At 38.9% G+C, this 19,202-nt stretch overlaps 1 protein-coding gene across 1 annotated transcript; it reads right to left on the reverse strand.

The window, feature by feature from the left end:
• Positions 1–158: 158 nt before the first annotated feature.
• On the reverse strand, positions 159–14,847 carry LOC119730658. The gene is made up of 18 exons (XM_038203648.1): positions 14,750–14,847; positions 14,248–14,319; positions 12,391–12,462; positions 11,460–11,531; positions 11,159–11,227; positions 10,410–10,481; positions 9,696–9,785; positions 8,926–8,997; positions 8,671–8,742; positions 8,147–8,218; positions 7,425–7,568; positions 6,092–6,104; positions 5,465–5,601; positions 4,550–4,624; positions 3,993–4,064; positions 2,806–2,862; positions 2,433–2,617; positions 159–1,996 (listed from the first exon to the last, which is right to left on the reverse strand). The coding sequence occupies exons 1-18, from the start codon at positions 14,845–14,847 to the stop codon at positions 159–161; spliced, it is 3,282 nt and encodes a 1,093-aa protein (XP_038059576.1).
• Between the last annotated feature and the right edge of the window lie 4,355 nt (positions 14,848–19,202).

The following is a 19,202-nucleotide window of genomic DNA, read 5'->3' on the forward strand; positions in this document are numbered from 1 at the left end:
TGTGAAATTGTTACTGATTCTAATAGCCCCGTCCCAACTGTCAATCAAATAGTGCTCATTGACCAATTACATCATGACTCTTGGTCAGGTGATCACAGTTTCTGTCAAATTTGGTCTTAAGCACCGTGCAAATTGCACAAATGAACTGTCTACAACAATCAAGATGATTGATTTAGTAAATGCGTACCTATGACAAACACAATGATGCTGAAGTTCATCAGAACTAGGATAGCCGCAAGGACTTCGGTTCTCTCTGTGCCACCTCCAGCAGGAGACAGGAGCAAGGAAGCTGCCAGGAGATTCAGGAAGATGGTTGCAAGGGAACACATCTGTAGACGGTTATCGGTGGCATCTTTCATCGGTCTCACATATGCATGTAGGAGCAGGAACCCAACAGATATGGCGATGGTTGCAAACATGGTGAAGTGATCATCTGGGCCGTACAGCAGCACAAACAGCGTTTGAATTATCTTGCGAGAGAGCTCAACAATTTCCCAATACCAGAACTCTGCTTTGTAGTTTCCACTGAGGAAACTTTTCCAGCTGATGTCCGCCTGACTTTGCTGTATGGGATTTAGGAGGTTGATGCCTGATTGATTAAGTGAGGAATCATCTTCATTTCTTGGTGGCAAAGTTGGATCATTAATGCTGCAGTAACTCGGATCATCTACTGCCGATTCAAGCAAAGGCTGCTCCTCCGAATTCTTCCTCTTGTCTTGTCTGTTGCTTCTCCACAGAAATACAAACAGCAAGGACGGAAAGCCAACAACATAACAGAGAGAAACTTCGGCAGCATGGTTGAAATGAACATGCTGCTCGTCTTGACAGTCGATAGAGTAATCGGATCGAAGTCTCGTAGCATTGTATGTCTCGTTCTCATCTAGATAGAACAGGTCGCAGCCAGAAGGCAAGAGGGTGAAGATAACACCGGACAGGCCAGGATATGACACAAAGAGAAGCATGACAACAAACAGGTAACATTTCTGCCTTGTAGTTGACAAAACCTTGACACGCTCTTCAACAGTGCATTTCTTGACCGCAAAGTAGCACTTAGAAACCCAATAGAAACACAATGCTGCCAACACAACGAACGCAACTAAGCTCATCCCAAACAAATACTCAATGTACACATTGCGGTAGGTGAAGTCTGGAAAGTAGCAGCGGGGACTGATAACCAGTTGGACAATATTCATCTCCAGTAGTCTCAAAAATGACCCAAACTTGGTCAGAATATTCGGCCAGGGAATCTCATTAAGGGCAGAGAATATCTCGCCCATCACCTGATAGAATCCCAGCAAGATTTTCCCCCTAGCAAAGATCACATCAATGGCTGACCGTCCTTTTCTCTGGTTTCTCCGCACATCCCAAGCGATGACGAGTATTACCACTGCCAAGACGACCAGCAACAGAACGACTTCAAGTAAGAACCACCACCACTTTGGGCACACATGACAGCTATCAAACCACGCGTAGTACCCCACACTGCATTCAGAGCAAAGCCAACCTTCATAACCAACCTCACAAGTGACATTGATACCATCACCTTCATTCAAGCAGGACTCCTTACGTGGACACGGATGTACCTTAGGCAACACTCCCCTAAAATGCTGCGTGCTACTATTGTAAGAATCGTTTCTGCTGCTCATGTTTACAACAAAACGCCGATATGCTTTGTAGTTGTCGTTTGAGCCCCAGTTCCAAGTCCACCAGAATCCAGGTAAGAGGTGTTGATACTCCCCTGAACAGTTAAGACCTTCGTCTGGGCAACGATAACACTCACCAAACCGATCTTTACGGTAATACTTATCAAGACATGAGCATGCGCGGAACCCTGCATGGAGACTTTTATTGGTACCTGTAGGACACACGGTGCAATCTGCAGGGCTGATACCAGGGTGAGCAGCTGGGGTGACGTAGGTTCCATTGTTGCACTTTTTACAGTTGATGGGCTGCGATTTGTCTGCTACTTGTCCAGTCTTGATTTGGTAAAAACCTCCTACGATTCAACGACAATGCTTCCATTAAAGCTGGTAACTGAAAAAAAAAAAATCAATGTCATCCGACACTTGCCTTCGACTTCACGGTTTGTATCAATCAACCATGGGAACGATCTTGCTGCGCCATAAGTTGGTTTCCAGCGCATCCCATTGAGTCGAGACTGCGCGTTAATTTGAGGCCGGCGTGTATTTTGACAACCCCATTGGTGGAAGAAAAAGAAACAGCGAGTGCGCACATGGTGTGCATGGACATCATGCGTGCGGATTGCCTGCGCTCGAGCATGGTGCGACCATAGAGCTATATTACATTTAATATAGCTCTATGGTGCCACCTCGCATACCTTTCTTTAAGCAGATATTAGATGACACGAACTTTTAAAGAGGAGTTCACAAATACAATATGCTCTTAGCGAATGAAACCTACATTGATAGTACCTGGTGGGCATGCTTTACACACACTATTCTGCGGATCTCCATAATACCCCTGTGCACAGGGCACACATCGCCACGGAAGAACTTTGAAGCCAGTTTTTGAGCAGGTGAATCCAGAATCATTGAAGAGTCCTGCCATTGTCTTTGATACACGTATCGGTAGGGCGAACCCATCACCAACCAACTCACTGGAATTCGAAGGTACAAAAGTAAAACAAATTCAACGGTAGGCATATACGGTATCTGTTAACGGTACTATGTGCCAATGCAAAATGAGAGGTGCGTTTAATACAAATTCTTTATTCTGTCATTGCGGCTACTTAATCAGAAATCAGCAAGTCACAGTTACACCATGAGAATCGTGAAAGATCCTTACATTTTCAGGTCAGTCCGGTTTGTGGCAGGCGCAAACTGAATGGTATTATCAACAGCCCTGGGAATAAAAGAACAGATGAAATTGTACTATGTTCTGAACAACTCTAAGTAACAGTTGTTGGGCAAAGTCTTTACTTTATTTATTTATTTATTTATTTATTTATAGTTTTATTTAGACAGTTAAAAACTGCTATTACTGAGGGCCCTGATTAGAATAAAATGAAATAAAAAGAAAAACATGATGTGAAATCACTTAGAACATTAAGTAAAAGCTAGAATGAGGAAACAAAATGCAAATATGTAAAATATTGGGGTGTGAATACAAAATTTATTTAATTTAACAAAATGAAAACAAAACATATTTTAAATAAATATTACGAAATTAAGAATTAAAAAAAAGTAAAAGCTTGCAGAAAAAATCTACCAATTAAAAAACAAAGACTTCAAGACACAACAAAAAAAAAAAAAAAAAACCCAAACAAAATCAAACCAAATACGTAAAAGATAGGAATGGTAATAAAAAATAATAAATATTAAAATACTGAAATAAACAGTAACTAACGACAGCACAGAAAATTAATCAATGCATACGAAAACCAACAACAAATTTCAAAAGAAATTGACAAAATGTTAAATGCAAAGAAGAAGAAGAAGACAAAAATCATCCAGTAAAGTCCAAAGATTTCTATATGAAATAAACAAGAAGTTAATTGAAGCACGTAGAATACTTATGAGGTAAATCGTGGTTGTTTAGCTAAGATATTATGCTAGGTATACACATTCCCGAATAAGTTATGAATTCAACAAGAATAAACCAAGAATTGAAATAAGTTCCCGAATCACCCCGACAATTTTGAACATGTTCAGATTTGTTTGGGCACTTCTCGATTTTTAACGATCTTTCACCGAGCAAACGGAATCATCCCGAGGCAGCCAAGAACCATTCCCCCATTTACTCAAGAATTGCTATTCGTGGCGATTCGGCTTGAAACTCGACAATGTGTAAACCTATAGCAGTACAATCAAAACAAAATATAGTTACGTTAAATAAGTGTGATATACATACAAACAAAACAAGGCTTAGATATCTTTAAAAAGGGTAAAGCATAAAGAGCAATTACTAATAATTTCGATTTTGGCGGCACGGTAATTCAAATAGAGATATATAAAAAGTAAACTGTAACTTACACATAGGCGTTGGAACCCAAATCTTGCCAAACGACATCGGAAATAGTTGTCAAATGACTGTTATACAACGATCTGGGAAAAATCGGAAAAGCATTAAAGCATCTAGTTTCCTACGATATGACACAAGTGAGGGAACTTCACGAATCAATCCATACTTGACCAAGAGTGTGTTATCACACCTGGAAAATTAGCGAAATGTACATTCCTGCCTTAAAGTTAAAAATGAAATAATTATTCGAATAGTATGTGATTGGGACAAGCAAATAAAACGCTAATCTACAAACCAGGACTTCACAATGATATCGCAATCTTCTGCCGTATTAAAGGTTGTTCCTGCACTATTTTTTCATGGTATTATTTTGAGGGGCCCGTATCTACGCAGAAACCAAAAGTGCATGCTATGAAAAAACAACTGGTGGAATACATGTATGTATGATGGTGGTGTACATGTATTCATCAATGGTGGTGCACGTGTATTCATAAGATGGTACGCATATACTTGGCTCTTTTCAAGGAAGCAAACAAATTAGAAAAAATTGAATGATGAATGTACTTACACCTGTTTGATTGTGTTATTGACGGTGGCAAATGGCCTCTTTCCAATCGATGAAAGATTGTTTTGGAACATGTATCTAACATACAAATTGAAAATGAAGAATATTGTTCTAAGTTTGCAAGCAGAAGCCCAAGTTAATACCATATCTCGATCGAGCATTAAGAATGTTGTGGACATTAATGGATTTGCAGATCCAGTAGGCCCCGCCCACTACGTACGTGGGCAACGTTGCTTGCGTCTCCAGTGCCTTTTTGCAATGTCCATACAAAACTGCATGTTTCGGACGCTCGCGTTATGTAATTTAAGTGCACGCAATGTCACATATCCAAGGTGTGATTGGTCAACATTTCATTACGGTTCTTAGCGCCATGGATCGAAGTGGTTACGTCATACGCCGCCGAGGTCGCGCGTTGCCTGGGTAATGGGTGTAAAGCACAGACATATAAACGCATAGACCGCCAGTCGTGCGCGTAAAACCGTGATTCGAAAAAGTATGGGCAAAACGCTTGTTGACATTAGCATGTCCGCTCGACGGGCGTTCAATGCAGATACGCGCTTAGGACACTACATACATTTACATACAAAGCATTTTTTTTAGCTAAAAAAGTGTTGTTTTTTTACAATCGAAAAATAAGTTCATAGAATTGTTTTAATGGAATTGTTTGGGTGTGTGTAAAATCCCTATACCGAGTGGTGGATTTGCCCATAGTTTGGGATTTTAGTCGGGCGCCGCGAAATCACGGAATGCGCGTGTAGTTTCGAATGGGACCTGGCGGTCTATGCGTTTATATGTCTGTGGTCTAAACACACATTGCTTAGACCAATCACTATGGAAGATGACCCCGCTTGATGTCACACTTGTACGGCGTATAGGATCACTAAACGAGTGATTGTTGATGCATGTACATGTACTTACAAATTCGTGAGCTGGGTGTTGTAAAAAAGCCAGTCTTGTATCTCAGTGACAGGATTGTCAAATGCGAATCTATAGAAATATAACAAGAATTGCAGTTTGGTTGCTTGTAAACAGTGTATTTTGTAAATGATAGGCCCCTAATGATGGGACCAGTGGCGTATCCATTGATGAGCTTGTCTTACATACGCAGTGTGGACTTCCGAACAAAAGACGTCCACATAATGTAGGTAGCAGCGACGAAGTGTGGACTTGCCCACGTCCACACAGTGTTTCCCCATTTCTGGAAAACAGTTTTAGAGGCATTTTTGGGTTAGGTTTATCTGTAGCAGAATGAAGAGAAACACTAAAGGGAATCATTGAAAAAAAATTGGGTTGTAAGAGTTTTCACAGTTTGAGAAAAATGAGTTTTTCCACTGGTGTTCCTTAACTACACGAAAAGAAAGGAAAGTCCACACTAGGTATGTGAAACAAGTCTGGGTGTGTGTGTGTGTGTGTGTGTAGGGGGGGGGGGGACCGCACTCGCACTTCCGCGCCGAAATGTTGCCTATTTTCCTCTCTTCCTCCCCCCCCGGGGGGGGGGGGGGGCTGTATTCCTTCTTCCACATGGGGGCGCTCTTCAAAACTGACCTTTTTATGCATACTGCAAACATAATTATGCCGCTTTTCACGGCGCATTATAATGGTTTTGGAGCTTGGTTTTCTTTCTGGTTTTTCATGTCAAAAAAAAATATATATATAATCTAAAATATCTTTCACAAAAAAATGAAAGTGCCCCCCTCCCCTCTGGATACGTCACTGGATGGGACACTGGCGGGCAATTAAACCCTTTGTCACTACACGAGAGCATAATGAACCATTGTTATGAGAAACCCAACTTGATTTTCGCAAAGGAAACTTTGCAAGGGCCACCAGGACTCGATTTTGTTTTTGTAGCCTTGAGAGGCAATAACATGAATAATTCAGTAGTTTTTCGATGGGAAAATTATGTTAATTCATAAGAAAACAATGACACGTCATCGTTATTATTTAGTCAACCAGTTATATTAAAGCATTTAAAGAACGACTGTCGCCAAGCCTTCAGTGGCCTAGTGGATGGTGGACAAAACAATGGACGGAGGGATCCCTGGTTTAAAGCTGTAGTCCATCATTTGTAATTTGTGCATTTTGTTCGTTTGAAGCAACAAAAGCGTTCAAAATCTAATAAAGGATACTAAAGTTTCAGCTAAGCTTCAGCTGTACATTCCGAGAAAAACAGCATCTAAGATCTCAATTTCAAATCAAAAGTTACTGAATCATGTTTTGAATTGCAGCTATACGCGACGTCGCGCACTGATCCGACGAATTATAACAACCGCGCGCGCGTGTGCGTCGTTCCAATACTTGCGCGCGCTGCGCTGAATAACAAAACGAACTACTAATTTAAATTTTCCTACGGTGCTTCTTAAGAATCACCGTTGGAAATGCCTTCTTTCGTTGATTACTTCAAAATGACAGCGTCCCGGAAAGAATAATTTCACAGGGAGTTAAGTCTCCTTACTATCTTTCAACTAAGTTTGTTTTTCAACAATAATTACGCCAGTTACTTTTCGGATGGCTGCAAATGATGGACTATAGCTTTAACTCCACCGATGGCCATTTATCATCTACTGTGTTTCTTTTCCAATTTGTGGTTGGGGTAATTATAATTTTATATTTAATCGTAAAAAAGTCCAAGAACCATGTTTCTTGCAGTGATTCTGTCGAAACCACTGAATTATTCATGAATGGCTTCACCCACCCACGGGAAAAAAATATGAGGCCCAAGCGATTTGTTCCCTTTGGCAGGACCAACAGAGGGCGCCCTCTCCTCATGCATATAATTCTCGCAGCCGGACTTGTGACTTGTGAGCGGCTAATATCTCAAAAATGATTTAAACTTTGAATTTAAAACTGATAACAAATAAAAAGGACAAGAACTCACAGAAATTCCAGAGAGTCAAGATCCTTGAACATCTCTCTGTTGAGGACCCTGATTTGATTGCGTTGGATAAAGAGTCTCCTTAGCTTGGTCTGATTGCGAAATAAGCCATCAGGGATGGATGGGAGACGATTGGAGCTAATGTCACTTCAAAATGTGAAAATTGAAAAATGGGAAAGTCAAGCCTTTGCACAATTCAAACCAACCTTCAAATGGTCAAGTGAGTCAGCAATGTAGGTCAGACATAGTGAAGATGCACTGTTTTCTTCAGAGTTTTTTTTTTTTTCAGAGGGATAGGGGATGGGTTTAGAATTGCGATAAATGCACCCGATTATTATCACACATGGAAAATAAAAACCTTAAGCCTTAGGAAAGGACTACTAGAATCTTGGCTGTGCATAAATACTATACCAAACAATTGCCAAATCTCAAATTGGGTCATTTATTTGGACTGTTACAAGTACTGCACCAAAAATTAAACAGTTAGCAACTAAAGTAGACATTTGAGCCCCTCCCCCCCCCCTCCACTCATGCGTTAATGGTTATTCTATCAAACAAAAAACACAGAGTCTAAAACAGTCTCTCACCTCTTTTTTCAAAGGACCGAATTCTTTTCTTTGCATTGTAGCCAAAAAAGGAAAATACTCATCTGTGATGCTACAAGATTGACTTGTGTTTAAGTGTGGTGATTGAGACAATAAAACATAGTCTGTCAAAACTCTTACAGCATGTCGGTTAAAGTTGCGTTGACTAGCAGATTCTCTGGTAGAAAAACTATGTCGTTATCCGCTAAAAACCTGCAGGGTATATATGGAAATGGATGACCCTCTAATTATTACATGTTGGTGATAGTCTTTTTAAAAGACTATAATATTCGTTATGATAACGAATCTCGTTGGATTGATTGTTTAATATGGCCAGGTCCTCCAGTGAACAAAGACCACAAGGTCCTTTATTAATAAAACGAAATGTTGCTTTTTTTTAAATTAATGATCGATTATTTTTTTTATTTTTTATATATATACTGAGCGTCATTACGACATATCGTCGCGTCAGTGCAACGAGGTCGTAACTCGTGTATCGCGACGTCCATTTGACTTTTGCACATCCGGGTTGTTTTAAGCGAGATACTACCTTGAAAACTCGCGTTTCACGCACACGACGTCTCACGCCATTTTACTAGATACGACCTTGTTGCACGGAAACGGCGATATGCAAACATGAATAAGATGAAATGTAATGCACTTACAACTCCATGATTTCAGTTGTCGGTTCAAACAAACCCTCTGGTAGAGTCGTTAGGTGATTGCTCTGCATTTCCCTAATACAGTTTGACAAAGATGTGAAATGGGTTTCAAAGCTACTAACAGTGCATCTCTGTAGTTGTCTAATATTGAAACCGTTGAACCCAAATGCCTAATGTTATAACACTGCCCTCATAAACTTGGGGAAAAAAAGCATGTTTTATGTTGTATATAATACGTTTTTGATGAAGTTTACTCACAACTTGTTGAACTTCTTAACACCATTAAAAGCTCCAATGACAACTCGGCTTACTGCGTTACCAGCAAAGGAACTGAAGAGCATGTGAGACAAAACAAACACATTATTTAGACAAAACAAACACATTATTTAAACAATTAAATTGTTTTCGGATAAACCAATTGGAAGTTATAACTTAAAACCGTCTTTTCAAATGTTGTGGTACTCCGTCTCAAATACCTATAGAAAAAGCCACCAAAAAACCCATAAACTTAAGGTTTTTTCACAACTAGCGTTCTCGCGACATCCTGCTAGCTGGTCAGTGCGCCCACGTATTATTTTGAGAAGGGGTTTATTATACAGACAGGTTTCGAAATGCATATACATTTTGGAGTGTTTACAAAGAGACAATGTTGTGATATTTAACTACTTAAAGTCTCAAATATAGTTTTAGAGAGTTGCTGTATTATTTAACTACTAAAAGTCTGAAAGAAATACATTTGGCATAAAAGCCAAACAAAACAAATTCATCATTTTTTTTAGAGGACAGTGAAATCGGAGCATAACATGTATACCAGAATAATAACTTTCATACAATAACCAAGCCTCTCCTTTAACCATTACATTATGTGCTTGCGCACACTCTTAAATTAAGCCTTTTACAACAATCGTGACACACAGACAGACAGACAGACATCAGCTAGACAGACAGACATCAGGCAGCTTATGATATTTTAAATTGGGATGACCCAACTTAATTGTAGGTCATGATATTTTGATAGTATTACTCACAATGTTTGGATTTCTTTTCTATGCTGTTTGTTCGAAGGATCCACAAACAAACTGGTTGGAATCTCGGGAATTCTATTGACGTCTAACGTTCTGCAAACAATGAAAATTGAGGACACATTTTGAGCATACTATTTTCGCGGCCGTTCTGGGACACTGCTCCGCGGTCATTGTAGACCTACGTGCAGCCGCATAGATCCTACGTTCCATCAGAATATCTGCTACTTTTGCGTCTTTTCCTCTCAGAGGTTGGTAAAACCCGTAGTTTTCCAGGTCTAGTTTTAATAATGTCCATGTACATGCACGTGTGTACATGCACACCATGTACAGTTAGTCTGTACACAGCTCACACGTATACGTACATGTACGTATGCTTGTTATGTGTGGTGTTTAATGTTATTCATAATAATATTGTATTTTCGACGTGTCACACCCCAAAACACGTATACCAACTTTAAAGGCAAATTGTGTGCATATAAGCCAATTGTCAGAGTTATTTGTACTATCCGATTCAAACGATAACCTTTTATACCTTCGATATTTACTCATATTTTTTTTCGATTGTTTTCAGTTAATTCTAAAAATTATATTATAGAGCGAACATTTTAGCATTTTTTTTTGCGTTTGTAATGTTCGGCAGGGAACGACCATAATAACCATCGTTCTTCAAAGACTTTTCTTCTTAGAGTAATTATTCAGACTAACATGCATACTCACATCCAGCTGAGCTTGGGGACGATACCAAAGGTGTGTGCCCTTAACAGTTGCAAATCGTTGCTTCGTATCCATCTGTAATGCCAAACGCGTAAATAATACGTAACTTTGTACACGGGTTGGCAAAAATGTAAGGTTATTGTCGTTTAAATAAAGAATACATGTAGTTCTCAATGTTTCAAACCATATCATTGGATTGTAGAAAATACAAAATTACCAACAAAAGCTATCAAAGACTTAAAAAATACATCCTTTGTGCAATTTTGGCTAAATATATTTTGGCTAATAAAATCGGGTGGCGCAACGCTCACGTATATCACGTGCAGGTCACATCTGTTCGGCATAATTATGCGGTGCGCGTGTTTTGGAACCTATGGGCTCCGTGCGCCAACAAAGAGGGCGCCCTTTTACCTAGCAACGACGTTCCATGGGCGGGACATTTAGCTGGTTGACGCGCATCGTCCCTTGTGTGTGACGCACGTACACCAGGGGATTTGTACTATGACACACAGTGGTACGTACGGCCCCGCGTCGCGGCAAAATTGCAGTCAGGCAAGATGGCGTCGGTCGGTCACCCCCAACTGTACTTTTTTTGGCAGTGAGGAGGTACTTGTGAACGGAGCGGAAAAGTCAAATGGCACATAAATTATATGCCACTTGCCGCATGCATTTGCGCGCATACCGCACACTAGATAAGCAACGCTATTCCGCGCACTGAGCCCGTAGTCCACCGTGCGTTCAGTGTTTCTTACAATTCTTGTATCTGTAGTCCTTCAAAAGTATCCGGGCCGAGTTCCTTCAAATGATTTCCTGAAATTTTCCTACGAAAAAAAGGAAAGAAAAGAAACAGGAACTCGAATTTTAATGTAGGGCATGTAACGTCATGTGAAACGGCAAATTATAGCAAAATACAAACCTGATGCTGACGTGGCCAACCCAAACACTCGTTAGAATCCATGCCTGCATTTATCATAACTTGTTTCTTGTGTATTACATGTACTCGTTGCTTGAACAAAGTGATCATGAGTTACAGAACGAAACAAAAAAACTTACAAGGTCTCGATGAACTTCGGGCCAGTCAATTCCTTTGCTGATATGGTTGATATCTTGTTTCTCTCCAGGGATCTGATTGAACCAAAACATTCCAGTGAACAATATAGCTCTGTTTCACAGCTAATCTTCATATTGCAGATGTTTCACTTTCATATAATTATACATTCATTCATTCATTCTTTCATTCATTCAATGGAAAGACATTATGGTCCAAGTCACGTTCCTCATCTTTGCTTTGGACCCAGTCATTATGCAATACGCCATGGATTTGAGCGCGTGATCGAGGGTTGCATAGGAAGACGCCCTCAATCGCCCACACCCACGGCCTATTTACATCGCCTTAAGCTGTCATTTAAACCAACCCAAGGACATGATCTTTTGCAGTATTCGAACACCCCACTTCCTTTTTCGAGGCCGCCTCATTTTTTTTAAACACGAAAACTGATAAATTTTCAACAGTGACATCATTTTTCCCTCTTTGTCTGTTGCATCTAGCCCATATAAAGCTGGTATGTCATTTCTAAGTCCAAGAGGTGGCCATTTAAACAAGAAGAAGCTGTCGGCCATCTTGAAAAATAGCCCGGTCGGGCGGCCATTTTGGAAGAAAAACAAAGGGGCCTCCTCCTTTTTTTTTTTTCAAAGAGCAGGACGCTAAACATGTTTTTCTTTTTTCCTTGGCCTAAAGTGTCATTTTTTTTCTACTGAATGTTCATCTTTTGTGTAATTGTTTGAAGGATGGCATTTACAGTCAAACCAACCACAAATTAGCCAAGCACGTCATACAGTTCCAAAATGGGGTCAAAGGATGAAATATCCATGATGTCAACAGGTTCTCCCACGACAAATCAAAAACTTTGCTTAAACATTTTCTCTATTTTGTTTTGCGATATTTGTTTTTGAAAAAAAAAGCATATTCGTTTTATATACTCACAAATGTTGAAGGTTGGTGCAACTCTTGAATGCGTCCGCTCCTATACTAGTCAAATCATTCGAGTTTAAATACCTGTAAAAAAGGGGTTTTTTGGTCATAAGGATGCGTTCCCCTAGCTTTTTTCGACTTCCGTCTCAAAAATAGATTCCTTTTGTAAATTGATATTTTTTTCTGGCCATAATGTTATTCACTTTTTAATGAGACATCGACCGAAACTAATCGGCCAATGTTTAGATATTGAATTATTTGTTTACACGTTCAAATTATTGGCTGCCAGTCAATAATGCCGTTGTGGCAGGGTAGGCTGGTTACCGGCCAACATTTGGAATAAAGATAAAGACTGGGAGCCAGTTTGCTAGCAAAGCGGATCTGTTTTGCGTCCAGAGGGTTCCAAAAAGGAAATTAAAAAATAGTGGTTTTGGTGTTAATATAAACATACAGCTCAAAATGTATTAATAGAAAAATATGATATTTAATCGAAGAGCACGGGGGAACGTTACTTTCAGTTGGGAATGAATCGTATGTCGTTTGATTAAATAATGTCAAATTTGTGTAAAATCATTTTTATATTCATGAACTAAATATTCAACATTCATGGTTCTGTATTTTCAAAGGTTTCAATGCAATTTTACACTCAAAAGTTTTGTGCTAAGTAATAATCATTAAGTTTGTGAATTGGAACTTTGTCGGTGCTGAAACAAACTAGTATGAGACAAACCGGGGTCCCCCCGATGTCAACTGTGCGCTCCCAATAACTTCTGTCTCGCCCTTTAGCAACGGTGAACCCATTTTTTTGTTTTTTACTCGACCCAACTTGAGTCTTGGCCCAACGGGTAACTCACTTGACTCGAGTCTGTGATGAAACTGCGGCTAAATTTATATTTTGCTTTCCAAGATATGTGTAGATATATTCCTTGACCCTAATCAGAAACAGTTTCTTATGCTGGATTTGGTATTGACGTTGTCGGCGTAAAACGTATTCTAGACCCGAAGTCAAACCAGAGATAAAACCGAAGTTTGACTTCTTTCTGTTACGTAGGTCTTTGGTAGAAACGTCCAGCGGAAGCTTTCTAGTGCAGGGGCGTAGCAAGGTCATTTTTAGGGGGGGGGGCTGGAAACATCTAACAATTGGGGTGCTGTTCAAAACCGACGAGTTTGCTGCACACTGACGGACAGTATGGCTTTTTTCAGGGCAAAACGAGCGCAAAAGTAAAAAAAAAAATATATTAAGAAAATCGTAAAGGGCGCTGGCACAAAAATGACACTTGTTGACAAAAAGAAGCGCACTCAAAAGAAGGGCACAGATATTAGGGGTAAGCGCTGGGGGAAATAGGGGTCATATCAATGGAAAGGGGCATGTAGTCTTTACAAAATATTATTATTATTTTTTGTTTTTTGGGGGGAAACCCCTTAATCCCCCTACCCCCTCTGGACTCCCATATATTTTGCACAAAATTTAGTCTGGCACCGGCCGACATTTGAAGAAAAAAACAAGAAACAAAAAAAAACCACCAAAAAAACGCGTCGCCGCACCACTTTTGGGACAAGCTCAAAACCAGAAACCTGCGATTTTTAGGGGGGCCTAATAAGCAAAATAGAAAGGGAGGATTTATTTTGTTAGGAATGGACGTTGTAATTCACACTGAACATTAATTCACTTCAGTCGAAACACAAAGTAGACGATTTTCCATGTGGTATTGAATCGGGATGCCGGACGCAAGTTTCCCACCCATGGGTTACTATTGGAAACGAGATTTTAAAGTAAAGTAAGCCCAGGGACGAGTTATTTAGAAGACTTAAAATTTAACAAAAGTGGCATTCTCATTATCGCCCAAAATAACAATTGTTTGGACTTACAAATGCATCAACTTGGTACATCTTGCAAAGGTGTTTTTACTGATCGCTCTTATTCTGTTGTCTTCGAAATCCCTAGAACAGAAAATTTGAAATCTAAATTAATTCTTTGCGTAAATCATCAAGGCGGTTTAGCGATGACAAAGTCCTCTGCGCAGCACCATGCATGGTATAGCGCAACAGCTTCGTTATAATATAACACATCGTGCATCATTATTTGCACATTTTACAACATCATAAAACCATACCTTTCCAGTCTATAGGTTCTTAAATGTATGGCATTAATTTGTGGCAGTCAAACTAACAGTTACAGTGATTTAATCATAAGATCAACGCGTGTGCTTTACCAAATCATTTGGCAAACTGATTCTCTTGAGGAATTCAAATATTTTAAAAGTCGGAGCGTAGTGAAATGGCTAATTAATCGAAATAGACTACAACAAGATTCAATTTCAGTTATTCGAATATAACAATCATTGAAAATTAGCAATTAATATTGACTCACGCTGCTAGCAGCTTGACTCCGTTTTTCATTACCAAGTCGATGTCTCGCAGTTGATTTCCACTAGCGTATCTACAAGCCAACGATGAAAGAATTTCCATTGCTATTGTCATTTCAGAAAAGCACATAAACTTGAAAAGGGTTTACCCTAACAAATTTACGGTGTTTTGATAGGAATGAGTGCGAGTGCCCAATAAGGTGTACTCGTGTTGCAAGAAGTATTGCATGAAAGTCTTGCATGAACTTAACCAAAATGATCCCTGCCAGAGCTGAAGAATGCGACACCGATGGCATTATGTAGAATCTTCTGTCAATGCTTAAAAGTGTCAGTGATTTACAAAGATTTACACAGAGGCAGTTTAATATTTAATGTTATATACATGTACTTACAAAGTCATTAAAGACTCAGGAATTTCGAAAGGCTTGTCAATGTTGTTGCTGGTCAAATTGCTGCATTAGTAAAAACAGAAGATACGGGTATTAAGAAACGGTGATTTAAGAGTTTTGCCTCGAACAATCGCGAGATTTGCTCATTGCCTTTTCCTGGCAATACAAAAGTTATAATGTAATCATTTTTGAATGAGATATTGAACAAAAACAAATCCATCGACGTTCGGTTATTAAATCATTTCTTTACAAGGTTCGAATTATTGGTTGCCAGACAAGAATTCGGCTCTTAAACTAAGGCCAAAAAAATAATAGTTCTGCTTCCGGTTACCAAACCGACCTTTTTTTTAGGCTGCGACCCTAAAAATTTTATCGGCAATTCAAAGAAGAAAAAAAAAATGATTGAATAAATAAAAAAAAAAACTGTTGTCTTTTCTGTCTTCACAAAATACCTCTCAACAACCCTTTTGCGTCCAAAAATGCTTATATTTATTTGTTTTCTTACTTATATTCGCTATTTTTTCAAAAGAAACCTCCGTTATTTTTACAAATTCGCTTTGCGATGTAACTACTTTGCAATTCGATGTCACGTTGACTATAGTATAATCACGTGCGTAACGTAAACCCAGCTCAAAGCAGCGACGACTAGTTCCCGCCGCGCCAATTTAGAAGACATGGTGAAAATGCGGTAACTAGTCTGTGCACGGCTATGCGATCGATAGCGCTAGCATGGCTCTGCATTGCAGGCACGTGCACTGTCAACTGGTCAGATCCGACATCGTAAAAATGCCAAGAAAACACCGATGGAGAAAGAACATTTTTGCAAGTTAATTCACAGAATTGATCTAGGTTGTCTGTGTATGTATTTGCCGTATTCAATAGTTGATTTTGAGATCGCACTTCTCGTTTTTTGAGTGATACAATGCAGCGTGTTTCAAAATTTTCGACCTTAATTGAACAAGGTGTGTTGGCCGCTGGCCACACATGCACAGTGCATCACACACTTTGGAGTTTTGGCCAGCTTCCCGTCTTGACTAGCGTTGTGCATATGATGCGAACGACCTGAATTTTCCATTATTTTTTTTCAGAATTATCGAACGTAACTATATTGGCAATAATTAAGGTTGGTTTTATTCACTTTTTGTGGCCATTTTGTGTATAGCTTTCGTAGTGCAATGGAAATAATTCAGGCTAAAACTTCGCATATAATTGAATACCCCATTCAATCTGCATAACAAAAAATTGGGAAAAAAAAAAAATCTTTTCCGACCGACCGACCCTAATTTTGAAAGGCATGTAATCGGAAGCAGAACTATTGTTTTTCGGCCTAAGCTGAGAACAAGGCACAATCCATACAAAATACGAGTTTTTGTAGATATCCTGTTTCTACTAAGACATTTCTTTGCTAGATAATAATATTTGCACAAGAGGGCGTTGCTTGATTACACAATATGGCATGCCTGTACTCGAATAAATTATGCAATTTTTGCAAAAATTAATATACTTACAGCAAAATGAGGTAAGGGAGGTCCAATAAGCCATTCTTAGGTATCCTCTGCAAGACATTCCCTGCGAGGTTTCTGAAATTGAGTATTGCATACAGGGCTTAACTATAGGCCTATATTATCGTAGATTGTAGCGCTTATATTTTACGTTTAAAGCCCAGTATTGATGATGAGTCAAGTTCCAGGGAAATACAAGAGAAATGGTGCAGGCGTAGCTGAATTAATAATTTGTCCTACGCACGATTGTATCAAGAATTTGTAAATACCTAAGACAGTTTACCCTTTCCTATTGGTGAAGAGCCCGTCACGTGACTGGTCGTAAACAGATGATAAAGACCGGCTGGCTGGTCTGAAACACTTTCCCAGTGTCACATAAAATTTGGACTCCTGTGAAATCCGGTGCCTTTTTACCGTTGTATTGGTTGAAGTCTCAAAATTCATGTAGGCATGCGTAATACTACCACTGACTCAGTATTTCATAGTCCTAAGTTCACACTAAACTGACACAGCAGCTGCATTCTGCGTCACAACGCGCAGTACGTACGCGCGATGCGCGCGCCAATCTCCATTTAAGGAGTTGTTTACAACTTTTTGCGACAGGGAAAATCCATGTTATACTTCTAGAGTGGTGTTTCGAAAAACATGAGGTAAAATTGTTGAACAAAATCGTTTGAAATTTATAATGTTTGACTTGTTTTGACTTTTAGACAGAAAGGCTGTGTGGTTTTTTTTTTTACCAAAAAGGTGTTTATGAATGGGAATGAATAAGTGCTTGGCCAGTTTTAAACCATATGTTTATGACCTGTTGCAGTCATTCATACTACAAATACAAGCAGTATGTGACATTGAATGGAGTTAAATCCAACTATCAAGATATTAATTGTGGCGTACCCCTAAGGCTCCACACTGGGACCACTATTATTTTTAGTTTATGTTAATGATATGCCATTTTGTTGTTATGCCATTTTATTTGCGGATGACACAACTCTTCTTACCTCTAGGATTGACTTAAATGTATTGGCTACGGAGGTTAACAGAGATCTATTAATTTTACAATACTGGTTTAGAGCAAATAGGTAAAGATTCCATCCTGATAAAACCTATTTTATATGTTATACATCCAGGCAAAAGGAACGTTACTCACCCGACATATCATTATTTAAAAAAAAATGTTTTCTTAAAAAGGTCCCCAGTACAAGACTTTTAGGTCTTGAGACTAATAAAAATATGCTCTGGAAGGAACAGATTTCTTATGTTTGTAATAACATTCCTAAAGCTAATTATATTCTTAATAGAACCAAAAGACTTATGAGGATAAAAGATGGTATTTCTATTTACAATGTACTGGTTAATTCCTATTTAAATTATGGAGTCTTGGCATGGGGTGGTTTGATTAGGATTTATCCATCTTTTTTATGATAGGATTGTTTCTTTACAAAAGAAATGCCTTAGGAATGCCTGACATGCCAAATATAATGCCCATACTTCACCTCTATGTTTTAAGTTTAATATTCTTAAGTTTGAAGAAGTTTATAATTTCCAGATTGCCTCACACTATTATGATAATTTTCATAAACTGCTTCCAAAAAATTTAAGTTGCGATGATTTTTTTTTCCCCTTGAACCAAGATGTTCACTCATATGCTACTCGTCAAGGCAAACTTATTCATTTGCAAACCACCTGTAGGCTAGACATTGCTTCTGCTAATTATAGACATGTTTTGCCTACCATTGTTAATTCATTCCCACCCTTTTTAAGAAACGATTTAGTTTACCTGTCAAAAAAGGTTTTTATGAAGCACTTAAAAGAATTTTATTGAGACAAATACAGGTATTTTCTTTGTGTCAATCCTAACTGCTTTTCCTGTCCATAATGAGCAAGGCAGTGTTTGTTATTTGTTATCCGTTACTTTGTACTTATCAAACCCGGAAACGAACATCATCTCAACCGAAAGTTATGCAACTGAAATAGAATGTATAATTACATGGATATACTTGTGTAATTTGACAGAAGTCTAGGGTGCTCCTCTACAGAAGGTTTTGTCCTGCTCTCGGATGTCACCCCCATTCATATAATTATTTTGTTTCAGATAAAGTATTTGTATAATTAATTTTGTTATTGTATCATTTTGTGTATTCTTTCTTGATTTTATATGAATGGAAATTAATACAAACACCCCAACACCCCAACACCCCAACAAACAAACAAACAAACAAACAAACTAGTCTTGAACATAGTGTTTAAAGCCGACTAGGTATACATTATTCCCTGAATACTAGCTTCATTGTAATCAAATATACATTGTAGTCAACCCATAATAGCAAGACAAAGCAACGCTAGTAAAGCTGGTCCCAGAGCCCACAAACATAGTAATCATTGATTCAGAATGTGTTATTCACGAACATCTGGTCTCCACACAGGGCCGCGTTACGGGGTAATCCTTTACGATTGCACTTCTCGGCTCACAAAGGGCAGTCATTCAGTCAGACATGTACAAAGATGACTCTTGGCTGCTTCATTGTTGCGGGTAATCCTATATGATAACACTGCCCGGCTCACAAGGA

The sequence above is a fragment of the Patiria miniata genome, unplaced genomic scaffold, assembly GCF_015706575.1.
Source record: "Patiria miniata isolate m_02_andy unplaced genomic scaffold, ASM1570657v1 HiC_scaffold_22, whole genome shotgun sequence".
NCBI classification, from domain to species: domain Eukaryota; kingdom Metazoa; phylum Echinodermata; class Asteroidea; order Valvatida; family Asterinidae; genus Patiria; species Patiria miniata.